An 18,527-nucleotide genomic window follows, 5' to 3' on the forward strand; every position below is an offset into this window, starting at 1 on the left:
TAAAATTTGATTTGCACATCCAGCAAGTAACCATCCAAAAAAAACCCCCAAACTAGCCATGTTATTCAGATCCAAATGTACCAAAATGAACAGCAAGGTCACAAAATAAAAACAAATAAAAACAAAGAACAATGATCTGAGGCAATGTGCACAGACAAAGTACAAAAACAGAGGGAGTCAGCAGGGAAATATTTTGAGAAAGTTTAATTGTTGAGCGTTTCATCCTGCTATTGTCAAATCACACACACACACACACACACACACATATATATATATATATATATATATATATATATATATATATATATATATATATGTATGTATATATGTATGGGATCCGTACAGATCCCCAACAGCACTTTCTGCTGAAGCAAAAATCACTGAGCATACTTAACTGAAAGTGCTGTTCACCGAAGCAGCACTTTCGGATAAATACGCTCGTTGTGCCGGTCGCACTACGGTGCAGTTATAGGAAAATTCCCTTTTCTCCACTGTAGTGCAACCTCGGAGTGAGAATATAAAAGTAGGGGGGTATGGGGACACAGACCCCCACACGGGGGGTGCAGGGGGCCCCCCCTGCATAAAAGAAGATTTATTGTTTTTTATTTTTTTTTAATGCAGTTTAACGAAAGCACTTTTTGGGTGAAAGCGCTTTCGTTAAAGTGCGTTCAGTTATTGTGGATTCGGACTATTGAACTTTCATTCAATAGTCTTAGATCCATATATATATATATATATATATATATATATATATATATATATATATATATATATATATATATATATATATATATATATATATATATATATATATATATATATATATATATATATTACATGTATATATATGGGTCCACTTGAAAAGATTGAAAGCCCACTTACCAGAAGATGAAAATACTGAGACGACATCACCGCATCTTCATTTAAATGACTCCCCACATAACTGACAATTTATCCAGGGAAAGGAAGTGGACAGCCAACAATAACAAGAAACCACATGAAAGCACTCCGAACCCACACAAGTGGGGTGCATCAACCCCCAACATCCCCCAAATGGAGGAGCTGTGCCCCCTCACCCCTCCTAACTAATTATACTACATCCGAGATTGCACTATAGTGAGGAAAAGGGCAAACTTCCAAATGATTGCCGACCACTTCCTTTCCATGGGTAAATTGTCGGTTATGTGAGGAGTCATTTAAATGAAGATTCTGTAATGTCGTCTCGGTCTTTTCTTCCTCAAGTAAGTGTGCTTTCGGTCTTTTCAAGTAGACCCATATATATATATATATATATATATATATATATATATATATATATATATATATATATATATATGGCATCACTACTGAATCCCGAAAATGCTGAATACCGAACTTTAAAATACCGAGACCAAAAAAACAAAAATACAGAATTTTGAAAATTTAAAAGCGTGAATTACACAATACCGAAATAAAAGCGCGAAAAGACATGTTAAAGTACTTTCCGTTTAGGTATAAAACACGTACTATACCTTTAACAAAATGTTCAATAGCAAGCGTCATCACAATGTCTGACGATCATTCTGATGCACCTGGCATTCTAGGTGAACTCTATCCTAGGGTGCAATCGCAAAAGAATAAACATGTTTTGATTATTCAAAGTTATGTATACCACCTGGAAAAAGGAGGAATGGAAAGGCGCTATTGGTGCTGTAAATTAAAGCAGTGTGGGGGTTGCAAAGTAAGAGTAGTAACCGATTCACTGTCTGAAGGTGAGAAGCTACTAAAAAGTATGCCACACCATCATACAGGGGATCCATTTGAAGTTCAGAAATACTCTGTGTGTGGTAGTTTGAGAGATAGGGCAGCAATATCCAGAGATCCACCCTGTATGTTAGTGGATAATGCTATAGTTTCCACTGCAATAGAATGTGCTCCCAGTTTACCAAGTAAAAAGGCAATGCTCCAGCAAATTAGAAGAGTGAGGTGTAAAAGAAGCTCAGAGAGTCATATTTACAATCTGACTCTAGATACTATAGATATGTGTATGTTTCTGTTTCAATCTGGCACTTTTATTGAGAAACGGCTGTCAGATTCTACGTCCAGACATACTGTTATAGTGTTTACTACTGTAAATAACCTTCATGATCTAAGCATTGCAACTATATGGCTTATGGATGGGACATTATTTTGCAAAGGTTCACTGTGTCGGCAATTATATAGTATACATGGCATTGTTAAATGTGGAGCATATAGCAAATCTGTTCTTTTGCTATACTGTTTAATGCTGAAGAAATCTTTGAGAGCGTATAACATGATGTGACATTGCATTTTGTATCTCTTCTCATTGCATGAATTTCGTTTATCATTACAATTCATTTTGTGTGACTTTGAAGTAGCATCTAATAAAACTATAAGGCTGAACTTCAGTGATGTAAAGTCAAAGGGGTGTCTGTTTCACTTCAGTCAAAATGTGTGGCATAAGGTTCAGCAACTGGGACTAGCCTCTCTGTATAATTCATCTCACACATTTCAATTTGCTGTGAAATGTTTAGTAGCTTTGGCTTTTGTTAAAGAGTGTGACGTGCTTCCTACATATCAAATACTACAAGATACCTTTCCTGATGATGGTAAAGAACTTTTGTGGTATTTCTCAGACTGGTATGTGTTAGGTCGCCCTCATAAATTTAGTACCGGATCTCATGCAGTGACACGGTTTCCACCGTAATTTCCTATAGAGTTTTGGAATGTGTCTGAATTGAACAGATTATTTTTACCACATACTCAGAACTCGGTGGAGGCATTTGAAATGCATGTTAGGAAGCAAGGGTACTGATTTGTCTGTGCTGATGACTGCTTTGTCCAGACAACAAAATTGTGTGGATGCATTAAGGGAAAGACTTGCTGCAGGTTGCCCTCCTTCCCCTAAGCGGAGGAAACTGATAACTTGACATAACCATTTTCAAGCTATTCTGGAGCATTAGGAAGACTATATGTGTATTCAGCTAGTGAAAGCTATAGCACGTTTATTACGGATTTAATTGTGAAGATGCAATTGAACCAGATTCTTGTGATTTATTTTTCACTTTTGGGAATGGTATCAGTATTTATGAAAACAGATCTTCACTTATTTCTTTATCAGTACGCCCTTTACGTAGATAACACTTAGTAGTGTAAGAAGTGCTTGGACTTGTGTTGTTTTGGTATCACTGCACAGCTTTGTATCTACACTTTTGTTTTAATACACCGGTGGCATCCGAGATCGTCAAGTAGTGTTTTTCGATATTTTGGACTTTCGGTATTGCGGTATTCGCGTTTCTGACATTTCGGCATTTTATTTCTTCAGTATTCTGGTCTTGGTATTTTAAAGTTCAGTATTCTGCATGTTCTGGATTCAGTAGTGATCCTATATATATATATATATATATATATATATATATATATATATATATATATATATATATATATATATATAAACACACACACACACACACACACACACACACACACACATAAATGGAAATCAATTAAAAGCCTTAGAGAATTTAAAAGAACAGTACTGCTTTTTGTTATATATAAAGTATTTAAAACCTGAATGCAAAGTCTAAAATTTTATTCAGTTTAAAAACAAAACAAAGTGCAAACAAGTCAATTACTTAAATAAAGTCAAATATTTATAATCAATCTTTATAATCAAATAGTTAGAAAAAGTAGCCAATAAAATGTGCTTGGGAGTATATGAAAGACACGTTTTACAGTGACCAATAGAAAATTCTTTCATAATTTGGCTGCTCTGCATTTTAGCACTGGTTTAAAAGATATCATTTAAACCAGGATAGGTAAAAACGTTCGATTTATACTGCCACAAAACTTCCCTGTATTGTAGTAAATTTTCTCAATCACCTTCCATAAAGTAAGTAACTACTTGTTCTAAAATACCAAACAAGAACTTATAGTGGGGATTTTTTGACAATGAGTGCTTGTACAGGGCTTTATTGGCATTTTTAATTTTAATACTGTGAGTTTGTATTTTCTTTTTTTAAGACTCCTCTCAGTCTTGACAACATAGAAACAAGAACATTATTTACAGATGGCTAGGTAAACAATTCTTTTAGTAGCGCAATTGCCTTTCCTAAGTATAACTTTGGAGCAACATGCATTCTCTAAAACAATGTTGTCCCTGTCCAAGATGTATCTACGGTAATCATGATTTCCAGATTTTCTAGTCCCTAAGGTTTCTTTCTTTTTGTGGGAGACATTTCATATAAGTTCTTTAAATTTCTGTCTGTCTTAAATACAAATTTTGGATCCGTTCCCAAACACCAACAATGTCTGAGTTGTACCTTTAACATATTCCAGTTCCCAGAAACTATTTCTTTGATTTTGGGGGCAACATATTTAAATTCAACAACCATGGACTTCTTAAAGTTTGTATCTTCAAGGTTGTTGAATTTAATGAAGAGTCCACAAATCAGACCCAAGAAGTGGTTTATATTTTGTACCCAATGCACTGAAAACCTCCTGAGCGATTTTGGGTACTGAGCCCCTAGGGTACCCTCAGTCAGTAAATAAATTAGAAATGAAGGAAAACTCCCGTTGCAAATCATCATACATAGCAGTCATCCTTGCAGCTCGAATAAACTGCTCCGTCTCAAGGCTCTTTTGTTCTGACTAAATGGATGAGCACTTGTGAAGGATAGATATGAGTTACTAAAAGTTGATTTTAATGTTTTTTGACTTGAAAGTACCTTTTCAAATTTTAATACATGCATCAAGGTAGTTGATTCTATTTTTATGGTGATTATATGTGAGTCTACTTCAAAGATACACTGTCATGTCACTGTTTGAACCACCTGGCTAACTTTCATAAATTCCTCTATCACAATCATTTCCCATTAATATATTCTTTCATAGGATCATAGAAGGTTACTAGGCTAACGGCTCCAGCACCCTTACAAGCCTAGCCAAGCTGAGCCCATGTCCTCAAGGGTGTCTGATTCAACCCCCTAGCTTACTTTCCTGGCCTCCACTCTTCTGATCATGCCACCTTCACAACTTTGCTTTCATTCATCTGCTGAGCACTACTATATAATTATGTATCTCCTTCTCCAGGCAAGCTCTTCTTCCTCCCTTTATTCCTATGTCACATCTCTCCTATACTGCCTCCTTCCTCTATTCATAGGTTCATAGGTTCATAGTTTAGTACTAAGCTAACTGCCCTTGCGAGCCATTTTTTTTTAAGCCTAGCCAATTATCCCTTGTGAGACTCAAACCCTGCACCATGTGTTTGTAAGGCAAACACCTTAGTTATTAAGCCACCCTCCCAACCCCTAGGCTTACAGGTTCATAGAAGATTACTAACCCTTACAAGCCTAGCCATTATTGCCAGAGTTTTACCCAAATTTCAATCCCTAAGTGCTAGAGGATGACTTGGGTTTGTGCCTAAGCCTCTGAGTATTTTACAGATTGCTCCTGCCCATAAGGGACATGGCTGCCACCCATGGTTGAATTCATGATTCCCCATCCATTGATTCAAACTGCGTTTGAAGAGGGTCAAGGAAGGGCTGTGCTTTATGTGAAAAGGAAGCTTGTCGCAGATAACGGGTAATCCCTGAGACACATATCTGTGTCTTCAGCATGTTTTGTTCATGTCATAGACCATGTGTAGATCCTTAGATCAGGTGGCCTCCATGCAGTTTGTCTTGTGAATGTGAACAGCTCCATTAGGGCTAGATGTGAGAGTGCCTTATAAGTTTGACATAGATCACCCCTTAATAGTTGGTAGGAGACAGAGTACTTTTAGTTAATCCATATAGGACATTTTGTATACACCCTTTATTTTATGTATGTATGTATTTATTTATTTATTTATTTTGTAAGGAACCTCTGAGGCCACTCCAGCTGTTGCAAGTGCCTGGTCAAGTACATGCTGAAATGTGCATTGTACTCAATTATTAGTCTGATGAGGTCTAAGTACAGTGGGTCTATAATTGTATTGGATCTGGATTCCATGCCTTTACCTTGTAAGGTGTGCCACACAGAAGAACTTCCTGACCACTGTGACACATGCTAGTCAAAGTTCAGGCTACTATCTGTGTTCGTAGATTTCTCTCTCTCTATCTCTCTCTCACACACTCTCTCATCTCTGAGCCCACTCTTAGGGATGTGCTATTAATGTTGTAATTTGCAAGTGTATTTGCCTTCCCAAATGGTATGATAATGCATGTCTTTTGCATTTAGTTTTAGGCCATGGCTCTGGTACCAATCATTTTGTCTGAATCAGACCCTTCTGAAGAATATCTACATCAATGGGGGATTCAGTGATTGTCCCCCAACTTACAGTCTTCAGCAGACTTAGCCAAAGGTCTTCTTCATTAGCCTTGACTTCAGAGAAATATATTGCAAACAGGAGAGGTTCCAGCACCGAGTCCTGTGGTACACCACTAGTAACTGGCCTCTTGCTGGATCTGAATTCCCACCGTATCAACGTGTCCTGCTGGTGAGCCATGTGGTTATCCATCTGGTGACATAGGGATTTATACACAGTTTTGTGGGTTTATCTATAATACCCAAATGAGGAATTGTGTCATATGCCTTAACCAGGTCAAGGTAGGCAATATGCACTGTTTTACCCTCATCCATTGTCATAGTGACCTTCTCAGAGAAGTCCACTGATATTCTCTCTACAACCTGTCTCTCCATTACCTACATTTTCCTTTAATAACCTTCCTTCTCTTAGTCTGCACCCTCTGTCAAACTCTCTAACCAATGCCATGCTATACATCCAAATTAACCCCATATTCATAATAGTATCATATCACTCCAGCTTCCTCCCCCATTACCAGTACCACTTTCACCCTAATGTTCTTTCATTGTTATCCATTCATATCATCATATAATCTCAAAATGCTTCAACACCAACTACACTCAACTCTCTTTAGTAATCTAACCATTGTTTTCCTCATATATGTTACATTTACTAGTAGGCTTTGTTACTCCTATATTTTTAAGTAATGTCTGTTCACATAAAGCACAGCCCTTCCCAGATGTTCATGCAAACAATTATATGGGGTTATTACTGCTTTTTATGGAGCTTTTCTCCCTGGGCCTCTGATTGATCAAAAAGGTTTCTCATCCATTAGGACTTTCCTGGTAAACAAATGTTAATAATAATAATAATAATAATAATAATAATAATAATAATAATAGCGATTTCCATAGGAATACTCTCTACACATAAGAATGAAAGATGAGAAAGTAGTGTTTCAGGCACTAGAACCAAAATAGGAGAATCTACACCAGGGAATTCTTAAAATGAACACACCCATTATAATCTGAACCGATAATTTGAAATTCGTGTCTTTATGTTGTGTAGGGAAACTATGAATGTGTGAGAAAGGACCCTAACGTATTAAGAATTTATTTGGCAAGAAAGGGCAGCTCTGTGGCAGGCCTGTTAAACAGGTCAGTATTCTAGATCATAACATTTGAAGAGGGAATTCCTCTGCTGGAACTGTTTGCAGTAAAAGACAATGTTCTCTTAGGTATGATCAGCATGCTTGGAAGACAGCCACCTTCTTTCTTCCTAGACACAGCATCTGTTTTATATATTTCCTCCACTTATTTCCTGATTCAAAAAATACTGCTCAAAGCAAAGACAGTCAGAGGAATCCTGTTTTTTGTGGCCTAGATAAACGTGGTTCCCTTTCCCTTACTTCTACAAGTGATATATTATCAACCACTGCAGCTTCCCCTTCACAACACATTTCTATTGAAGCATCAAGAATTGGTTTTGCAATCAAGTCTCAAATCGCTCATTATTTGTGCATGGAAGATTTTCTCTTAATCCCCTTATAGCATCATACTGTTTCCAAAGTCATTCAAGAATTTAATGAAACCAGGAGACCTAAGGTGTTAGACTATCTGCTCAGCTTGTGGGAAGGCTGCCTTATACATCAGTAAACATGTACAACTCAGCCAGCATGCTAGTATCCCCAAGAGTTTCTGTATATGTCACTGCTAAATTCCTAAAAGGATTCTGATCCTGATACCTTCTCGGGATTCACTGTCACTATTCTAGGATGTCAATTTTATGACAGAAAAATTAATTTCACCTCATTTTGAACCAGCTCATTTAGAGTACTGAAAGTGATAGGTTACCTCCTAAGGTTCTCAGGAAACTGATCAGTGTGTCTGCAAATTCTTTGGTGGGGATTGTCAACAGATTTCAACAGATCATTGTCTAATGTAGATATGCCAGAGGACTGGACAAAAATGGTATCGTTGCATGGTGAGTGGATTGTAGGAACAGTTGGGAACTCTGGGTGGTCTGTTAGTGATAGACAAAGGCTGAAGGGAAGGATTAGTTGCCTTCAAATTGACATGAGTTCATGGACAGATTGAGCCAGCAATCAAATTTGATCTCATTTTATGACTGGGTTACTAGAATACTTGGCACCAGTAGATGTTCTCTAACTGGACTTTATCAGAGTGAGCACTGGACTACTGCACTGAAGGATAGGGAGGGCTATTGTGAGAGGAGTGATGCCAGGAGTAAGGGATGTGAGTAATGGAATGCTGAAGGGGTTCTACCATATTCAGTAATCTTTGGTGCATTTATTTCAGTCACACGTGATGTAATACAGAAGAAGATCATCAATTTGATGAAGACACAAGGTAGCGTATCAGTGAAAGTTTGTGGTAAAATTCTAAGGAAAGACTTGAAAGACTAGCCACATGGCCGAAATATGGTGGTTAAGGCCTAGTGCAATGAAATGGAAGGTACTAGACACTACAACCCTGGGGAGGAACATCAATTAGGAATAATGGAAATGATGCTCACTGAGAAGGTAAAGATTTGAGGGTGTACCTTACATTTAATTAGACCACTATAAATAGATAAAATTGTCCATCGCAGCACCAAATAAAATATTGGGGTTACCTCAGGGTTATAAACTTCAGCAACAAAGAGGCAACATTCTACCTCCTCTTGGTTCTGGTAACAGTACACCATGAGTACTCTGCAGTTTTACTAGCCACAGAAAGAGAGGGAGAATCAGATTGCTCAACAGAACCCAAATGACAGCCATCAGAGGAGTGTGTTGGATGGAAGGGAATGTATTTAGCCAAAAAGTAAAGGCTCTAGAGGTCTCACTAACGTCTAGAAGAGTCATTGTAAAATATCATGTTAGGGAGATGTGAAAAGACTATGTGAACAAGGACAGAAAAAGGAGGTGGAAATGCCCTTGGATTTTAAGGGTCAGCTTTTTAGATATGAGCAAATATTTCTTTATAGAGGGTATCATAGATATCTGCAATGGATTACCTGAAGGGGTGGTAAATGCAAAAACCTAAAAAGGCATTCCAAAGAGCATGGGAAAAGTGAAGAAAGAGCATGGGGAAAATAGGGAAGAATGGAGAAGAAGCAGAATTTTGGAAATATTTAAAAGGGAGTCAGAGTAGATAAATTGCCCTCTTCTGCCATCTTGTAATTCAGTGCAATATAAATTCATGCTTGATTTTTTTTTCTGGTAATAATAATTTCAGCCTGTATTTTTAAGATAGACCCTGCAGCTTTCTTTTTACAGTGACATTATCTGTGTGAAGGCAAACCCTTATTTTGTGCATAAAATATCTGTTATTTTACTTAATCAGTCTATTCATCTAGTAGGACTTTTTCCCAAATATGAAAACAAAAGAGGGAGAATACTAACCACTTTGGAAGTGTACAGGCAATCCAGATTTTATGTGGAATGGCAAAGAAAGGCTGAGATTTCTTTGCCTCTTTTATGAAGGGGAAACAAGGCCTACCCATGGCCAAATAATCCCTTTTTAAATTACTTGCCTACTATAGTGTGTTTTCTTTTGATAATGGCAACAAAACATGTAACGGAAGTTTGTTTTAGAGCCTTGATGATTTATTTGTTCATGAACTGGTTGTCTTAGCTGCTTGATTAATTGTTAAATATGGTAGGCAAAAGCTCCATTTCATGCTGTAGTACAAGCAATGTGATAGTGAGACAGCGGTATCTCTTTAAGGAATTCAGGGTCTTTATTTATGTAACATATAACAGGTCCACTTTCATCAATCAATATAAACAAAACATAATGATAAAAATATAGCTTTCTTTAAATCAGTAACATTGAACTTTCTCAAGTTAATTAATTTGTGTTGGAACTCAAAATGAAGAGCAACAGACACTTTTTTTTTTTTTTTGCAAGGAGAGTTGCACAATTCAAAATTTATAAAATATTTACTTAAGTTTTTAGATTTTAATGTCATGGCTATTTGCATCTGTGGTTTACTTGTATGCAATACAAGATAAAAAACAGTTAAAATATGTGAGAAATAATGCAACAAGCACAGAATAAGATCTAGTTTTCTAAAATGAGTTCATATTATTTACTTAATAGTAAAACAATATGTAGTTTAGTCAACTAAAATTAAGGGCACATATTTACATTTCTTACAAAAACAAATGAAATTCCACTTGCATGATGAATTCTGTGAATTATACCCATGTTGTATGAATGTTATATGAAGGTAACTTCTAGTCTTTACCATGATTTCAACATAATTTCTAATATATATTAATATATATCTATCTATCCATCTGTCTATCTATAATATGCAAAATTAAAGGAAATGTTGTGTACATAACACTCGGCAAAATAAGCTAACAGTATTATAAAGTAGTAAATATGAGAAAAAATATAGGCTGTGATATATGAGTGTTTTGATGTAAAATGCTACATTCCATGAAATATCCCTGTTTTTTTCAATAGTCATACATCCCAAACTTTAACTTTACTGTTATTTCTCCAGAAAAATAGAAAATCACAGTTCTTATTAAAATAAAGAGTGCTAAAATCAACACATTAAGAAACTCACTGCAAAGCAATGTTTCATTATGTGTTTACTATAATTAATTATGTCATTTAGTTAACACTTGACTATTCCAAACTAAATGATCTAAAGTGAACCTTGGGAGGACAGAGCCTCAAAATAATGACATTTCTAAGTCACAAATCCAAAAAAAATAAAAAATTCCTTTTTAAAGGGGGTAGCAAATGCCCATACCCTAGTCTCTAAATTAAATCATCGAACGCTTAAAAAAAGTGAACAATGATTTATCAAACCCATGTAAACGAAAGCTTACAATCTCGAATGCTTAGAACAATGATTTTTTTCCAAGGGAAAAAAAATCGCTGTTCCACAAAAATATATATATATATATATATATATATATATATATATATATATATAAAAAACATTACATGAAGTGGGGGGCTTTGCCCCCCACATGCCCCAATATGGGGGGCTGTGCCTCTCACACCCCCCTACTTAAATATACCAACTTTGAGATTGCACTACAGTGATGAAAATGGCAAAGTTACAGAAACAGCCAAGCAATTTCTTTCCCAGGAAAGAATTTACTTATATGCCGTTTCACTATTTTGCTTTTTCATGCTTTTAAGTTTGATCAAGTCGCATTTGAAAGAATGCGTCTTCAATCATTTAATAGGAACCCTCTAAATAGGCCTACTTCAAGGTCACACTAGGTTGTAGAAGAGTGAGAAGGTACTATGATGTGTGTGTGACCTTGGCAGCTGCTTTCTAGCAAAATATCTGTAATCGGAAACTTGCAACCTTTCTGTTTCAGTGTCCCAAACTCATTGTTCCAAGCTGCACCAGTGAGTAGATTTCACATTTCATTACAAAATAGGATGTTAATCATTTTCAAAATGAGTATTATATGCAATAAAACAAATCCATGAAAAATAGGACAATGCCTGCTAAATGAATAATACATAAACCACATCCCCACCATTGATTATTACTTAAGTGTATCATGCTTTATTCATGTGCAGGAACCTTTCTGCATGCAACACTGTCTGGTATGTATTTGTATATTTGTAGAGTAATTTTATTTGACTTTAGAAAAGCATTTCAGAATCAAAATCACATTTATTAGCCAAGTATGCGCACATGACTTTGGTTTCAGTGACTGTTCAAGTATGAATTACATAAATGACATACATAGAATTATTAACAACAAGACAAATGACAAACATGCAACTATTAAGGTTTATAGGTTTATAGACTGGTACTAGGCTAACTGCCCTTATGGGTCATTTTAAGCCTAGTGAATTATCTCATGTGAGAATCAAACCCTGGACCTTGTGGCTGTAAAGTAAACACCTTAGCCATTACAAGACAAAAAAGTAAATATACATATACATATACATACAAGGTGCAAAGTACAACTCAGAGCAAGAAATACTGAAATAAACTCTGAAAGAAACAAGTATTAACATTATGTAAACAATACTTCAGAATCTTTGGAGGCTTGGGAAAAAGAATAGCCCAACCTAATAAGCTGAGTTAGCCATTTATGCACTTGATGGCCTGTGGAGAAAAATGTTCTTATATCTGCTTGTTTTGGTGCATGTTAATCTATAATGCCTGGCTGATGTTAATAGTTCAAAAAGATGGTGGCCTGGATGTGAAGGGTCCATGATGATCTTCCCTGCCCTTTTCATGACTCTGGAATAGTAAAGGTGCTGTAAGAGGGCAAACTAGCACCAGTGATTATTTTGCTGACAGATGGCAGAAGCTCTTTATTTGGTTACTGGTAATGTACAGCCTTTGTCATAATTATCAGCAATGGTTTGAAAGTAAGCAGTAAGCACTAGTCTAGCATCAGTCAGTAACTGTCTATAATCAAGATAGTGAGGCATGAGATCACTGCCTGTCACCAAAAGAAAAAAATAACAGCAGTGAATTTTCAAAACAGTGCTACTGTCATACTTTGGTCTATACAGGTAGTATAGACCGATGGTTAACTAGGGATGTTTCAAGCTTTGGTAAGGAATACATGCAGCAACCTAGTTTCCACTGATGCTTTGCAAGTAAATTAAGGCCAAGTGCATTATGGTATATTTAATAAATGGCATGATGTCATTCTTTGAGACTCTTATACATTTAACAACCTTGCATGCATAGTTGCTTGAGGTGGAAATTTCTCATTTTCTGTTTTTTTTTCTTTTTGCTTCATAGTGGATTATTACTTTAATGTTCAGACTGAGGTTGCACCCTGCTGGAGATAGGCAGTTTTTTTATTGCTTATCAATGATTGCTGTTTATCCAGTTTGGAGTGACCTCAGAGTTAGAATAATAAATTGTGTGGTGCAGGCTTAATGCTTTTCAAGTATTTTGTTTATGTAAATCATTTCCTTGTAACTGTAGTAGCTCATGTACCTTAGTTTTGGGTGGTTTACATAATGAATTGATGGTAGCAAGCAGTTCTTGCTGAGCAATTGTGATATGTGCTTCATAGATTAGAAGAAATATAGTGGATCCTTATTTAAAATCTAAGGAATGCAGCTTTATTGCTTCAGTATCCTATGCTGAAAGGTAGAACTTCCCCAGCCTTCCTCATTGAGATAACTGCACTTCCCCTTTTCTTTCCTACTGAAACATTCTTCAGTGCCATGGTTGTTGGCCACGTGTTGTTGTACCCTACTTGTCCACATCTCAAAATATCGTGGCAAACTTGCAGAGCAGAGGAAATGAGCTAGTCAATAGGCCATAAGCAGCTATTTAAAGGAGTACTGCACCCAATCCGCAGCACTTCCTTTTCCCAGAGTGCATTTCCTCCTTACAAAATCATACTTATGTTACCATGCATAAAAAGCACAATTAAGTTGCTTCTTTGTTTCTTCCCCTCTATGGCAAATCTTATCCTTTGTTAGTGCCCCTCATGTTAGTTGTGAATCAAGTCTCATGATACTTATTTTAGGAACTTGTTACCTTGGCCTTTACAAAATATCACCCACTACATTTTAATATTTTTGACTAAGGAAAATCCCACACAGGGTATTTGTAGCTCTTTTTCTTTTCCACTCATTGGGGAGGTCATAAAACTATTGAACCTATTGGAATTCACAGCTCTTTTGCTATGTATTCTCAATTACTGTTGTGTTGGTTCTGTCCCCTGAGGGCCATAAGCCCACAGAGCATTTGGAAATTTCACAGCTCTTTTACTTTGTAGTTTTAAAGTGAATAAACCTGATGGTAGCGACAGAAATGGACTGGCTTGAGAAGCTGATTCCTATGTCTTCAAAACAATGTAGTTTAGGCATTATTTTGCAGCAGCAGCAGCAGAAAATGCATATTGATTTGTGTTTAAAATGTAAGAAATAACCCAAACCAGATAGAAACACTGGAAGAAAGTTTTAGATACCCAGTCTAAAATTCTCAAAGCTCACAGTGATCTCGAGTTCTGCTACTTATGTGAATAATATTTTGCAAAGCAGAGTATAAGATAGCTGATATTCGGGATTATGTCAGAACATTGAAGGCTGATAAGTCCAAAGCTCACAACTTTAAACTTCAAACCCTGAAAGCTGACAACATCGAACCGCAGAACGGAGATCGCCATAGAGTGTGGGCAGGGAAGATTTCCCTTTACTGCACTATAGTGCAATCTCGGAGTTGGTATATTTAAGTAGCAGGGGGTATGAGGGGTGCAGGCGGTGTGGTCCCCTGCATACAGCATTTTTTTTTTTGGGTAGTTAGTATTTTTTTTTGTACGTTCGCTGTTGTCAGCTTTCGAGGTTTGCAGTTCGATATTGTGAGTTTCGGACTTGTAAACTTTTGATCATCTGATATAGACCCCTGATATTCTAAGACCTCAGACTACATACCTTTCAACTTTCCAGATTTTTGCAGAATGTCCAGATTTTTGACTTATATTTTTGGTCTGTCCCACATATAATGTATGGTTTTCTGCCAAATCACTGGGATGGTTTGAGGATTGAAGTCACTAAATAATTACATACATTCGAGTTTCAGAATTCATATCCTTCAGAAAATGTATGTTAACACAAACTCTGTTATTCCAGCAACTTTTTAAATTTATAAGAACAATATTTAAAAGGTGTCCCTATTTTTGGGTCCTTGTACCCCCATTATGTCAGGCTTTGTCCAGATTTCTTGAACTAAGAAGTTGAGAGGTATGATTATGGGTAAAAAGGAAGACTAACTAAGACGACAAAATCTCAGGAGTATGTCTGCCCCATCCAGGCAGTTTTGGTTAAAACATAATAAAAATTAGTACGGACTAATTATAATGCCAAGAAATGATAGCACAGAATAGAACATCAAGGTAACATACAAACATGTTTTTGTTTCCATTTTTCTCACCATAGCAGTAATTTTTGTTAGGAGGAACCCAAATTAAGTTTGGCAAGGAAAACCATCATGAAATGTCTCTTGTGGTTTAATTTCAGTTCTTGTTAAAATTTCTTGTTGTCCCCAATCCCATGGCAGAGAAGGATAAAGCCACAGATGACCTAGGTTCAGTTAACAGCTGGGACAGTGATGGATGAAATTTGACAGCTGTCAAAAAGTCTGCGTGGCTGACAGCAGCTCAGCCATCGGGGGTGGGGGGGTGAGGCAACTAGGTACTCTACACTAGAGACACATAACAGGTGTATCACTCAAGCAAGAGTCCTAATATGTCCATGTGACATAGTGGCATGCTGTTTAGCCAGGAGGTTGTGTATGGAAGGCAGCGATAATGCATTTTCTGAAAGCAGCTATTTTGGAGTGGGAATAAAAGCAGGAATAGGGAGCCATTGAGCAAAACTTGCTTTCCCCCCCCCAAAAAAAAAAAAAAAAAAAAAGACTACATGGCCATTTCTCTGGACCACACTTCCCATTACATTTTTAATAGCACAAAAGTATTCTCTCTCCTTAGCTACCTTACTAATCACTCACTTTCATCTGCCTGCTTCAGTACAGGCTACTTCTACTGCAGTGTCAGTACGGAGGATGAGAACCTATACAGATCTAACTAGTAGTGCCTTGAGTCATTTCTGTAACAATGAGCACTTTTTGCAGTAAGTGAATTACAGTCTTTATCTTGCAGGTGGAAAATTGACTACAGTACAGTATAGTAAATGCACAGCAAAACATCAATACAAAAAAAGGTTTGCAGTTTATTAACTTAGCCAATGCAAAAGAAAAGAAAAATAATTCATATTCTTCGCCTACTGTTTTAGTACCTTAAATGCTATGTACCATAAACACCCTACCTGTAGCGTGAGCAGTACTAGATACTGTGACGATACGGCTTGGAGCAGAGTGCCTCAGTTTATCTAACAGCAGGTTGGTGAGCAGAAAATGACCCAAATGATTAACCCCAAACTGTATTTCAAAACCATCCTCTGTTTGTGACTTTTGTGATTTGGAACCCATCAGTACTCCTTAACACAAAAACAAAGAAATAATATGTAAGCATATAAAGAACTATACATAGGTATACATATACACAAAAATAACTGACATTAATATTTTTACATTCTTGAAAGTGCCAACTCACACATGTGTACATGCACAAATGGGCAGACCACACACACACATACACACACACACACACACACACACACACACACACACACACACACACACACACACACACACACACACACACACACACACTCACACATGGCCATCAGATACCTTATAAAATCTTGAAACAGTCAGGTTATTGGGGGAGGGGTTAGTGTTCTCAACCTGACTAATGTAAAGGCGTGTAGCTGCATTCAGAGTATAATTTATAATATATGGCAACAAAGAAATATCTGTCCATCCTCACCTCTCAAAACATTACTGCCATGGTGTCCTGATAAATGACAGGCTTACACCATTGTTAAAGTCTGACAAAAATGAGCAGTCATCAGGGGAGCCTGCAAGATTTTTTGCAGGGGAGTGCAAACCCAGAGCCCTCCTCACTCAGAACCCCTCCCCCAAGCAGCCATTCTAGTGTCCCATTAATTGGGTATTTCTCCCCATTTACCATAAACACTAATGTGCGTACTGCTTTATGCTTTACTTTTACAATAATTATTTGGATTTTATTTAAAACTTTTATTTTAAAATTGAAAGCACAAACACTTATAGACATCTGCTAAACAAAGCAATACAGTCTTACAATGAAAACAAATTAAGCATTAAAACTTTCTGCCCTTGAAACTCACATTAATTGAAACAGCATTGAAACCCACAGTCAAAGAAAACGCATCAGGTCAGTGGCGGATCAAGTTTACCTTTGGGCTGTTTTCAAATCATAGGCCCCTTGCATACATATTTAGGCCCATGCTAGCATACATGTGCTCTTTGATTCACCTTCCTGGTTGTATTAAATTGTATTCCTTGTACAATAAAGCACAAGTGTTACAGCATGTTTTAAATTTATTGTTTTGAACATTTTTCCAGTAAGCAATGAAATAAAATGTATTAATAATGGCAAAACTGCTCAATTCAGAATATTTCCATCACAAAAGTCTACTCAAACGTCTGTCATTACAATCCACCAATATCAATAAATATGCACAATCTCTGCAGAAGTCAAAGTCATCTAAATAATTCCACATTAAAGAGATCTGTAATTTAATGAAGAGGTTGCTGCTAGCAAACAACTTATAAATAAATTCCCTGTTGCACTTGAAAAAATAAGTTCACTATGTTACATTAAAAAATGAGAAGCTGGTTATATTGCAATAGGGAATGGATGGCAAACTGAGAACAGGTCCATAGTTACTTGATATCTCTTGCAAAGGAAGACATTCTTAGGACTGCAGTCTCCACCCCCTTTAAAGTACAACACATTACAGTATCAGCAATCCATCTACATACCGTGGGAGTAGAACCCACAGCCTTTTGCATCAAAAAGGAAGTACACTAACTGTTGTGCTACTAACAATACAAACAGACTTGCCATAAGCAGCACTAAACGTCTCTTCCCCTGAAGCTCTCAGCTCCTTGTAAAATCCACTTGACCCTCAACTATATCTCTCTGCTTTGCAGCACAAGAAATCTGGAAAAATACAAAATTTATTGGTGGGGGGGGACAAAGGCCCAAAACAAGGGACACATTTTAAACATTGCTTGTATAATCTTAGAAAGTTACTAGAATAAAATATTTTGTGTTACCATGCTTTTCCTGAAAGATAGGAAGAATGAAACTTAAATGCCTGTCATAATTTAGTAAATTCAGTTCTCACTGATTTGCCAGAAACCACAAATTTTAAGAGGAACAGACCAAAAGTATAAGCCAAACATTTCAGACATTCTGTGAAAATGCGGACAGTTGAGAGCTATGGACTCAACTCCTTGAATCACAAGAGGTGGTACAGGTAGAGAATTCAGCCTGTTTCTTGTACCTAAAGTACATGGTTTGAACCTGTGTAGCCCTACCAACAGGTATACCTAACTGGGACATACTTGTCAGCAAAAGCATTGATTGAATACACACACACCTGTCAGCAAAACCATTGATTGAATACACACACCTGGCAGCACACAAAAGCACTGAATGAATACACATACCTGCCAGCAAAAGCATTGATTGAAGCAAAAGCATTGATTGAATAGACACACCTGGCAGCAAAAGCATTGATTGAATACACATACATTGCAGCAAAAGCATTGATTGAATACACACACCTAGCAGCAAAAGCACTAATTGAATGGCGTCAGC

The 18,527-nt window shown here is 36.7% G+C and overlaps 1 protein-coding gene across 3 annotated transcripts in view; it reads right to left on the minus strand.

Moving 5' to 3' along the window:
• The window catches only part of LOC122804952 (retinol dehydrogenase 12-like), a 495,784-nt gene that overhangs the window by 81,765 nt on the left and 395,492 nt on the right, over positions 1-18,527 (minus strand). For 2 of the 3 annotated variants that reach the window (XM_044075180.1, XM_044075181.1), the window contains one exon: positions 16,081-16,251. The exons of the other annotated variant lie outside the window; for it this stretch is intronic. In XM_044075180.1, coding sequence (XP_043931115.1) covers positions 16,081-16,251 — 171 coding nt within the window. The remainder of the gene's footprint in view (positions 1-16,080; positions 16,252-18,527) is intronic. 3 annotated transcript variants of the gene reach the window in all.

Source organism: Protopterus annectens, chromosome 6.part0, assembly GCF_019279795.1.
Source record: "Protopterus annectens isolate FY-2018-M chromosome 6.part0, PAN1.0, whole genome shotgun sequence".
Taxonomy (NCBI): domain Eukaryota; kingdom Metazoa; phylum Chordata; order Ceratodontiformes; family Protopteridae; genus Protopterus; species Protopterus annectens.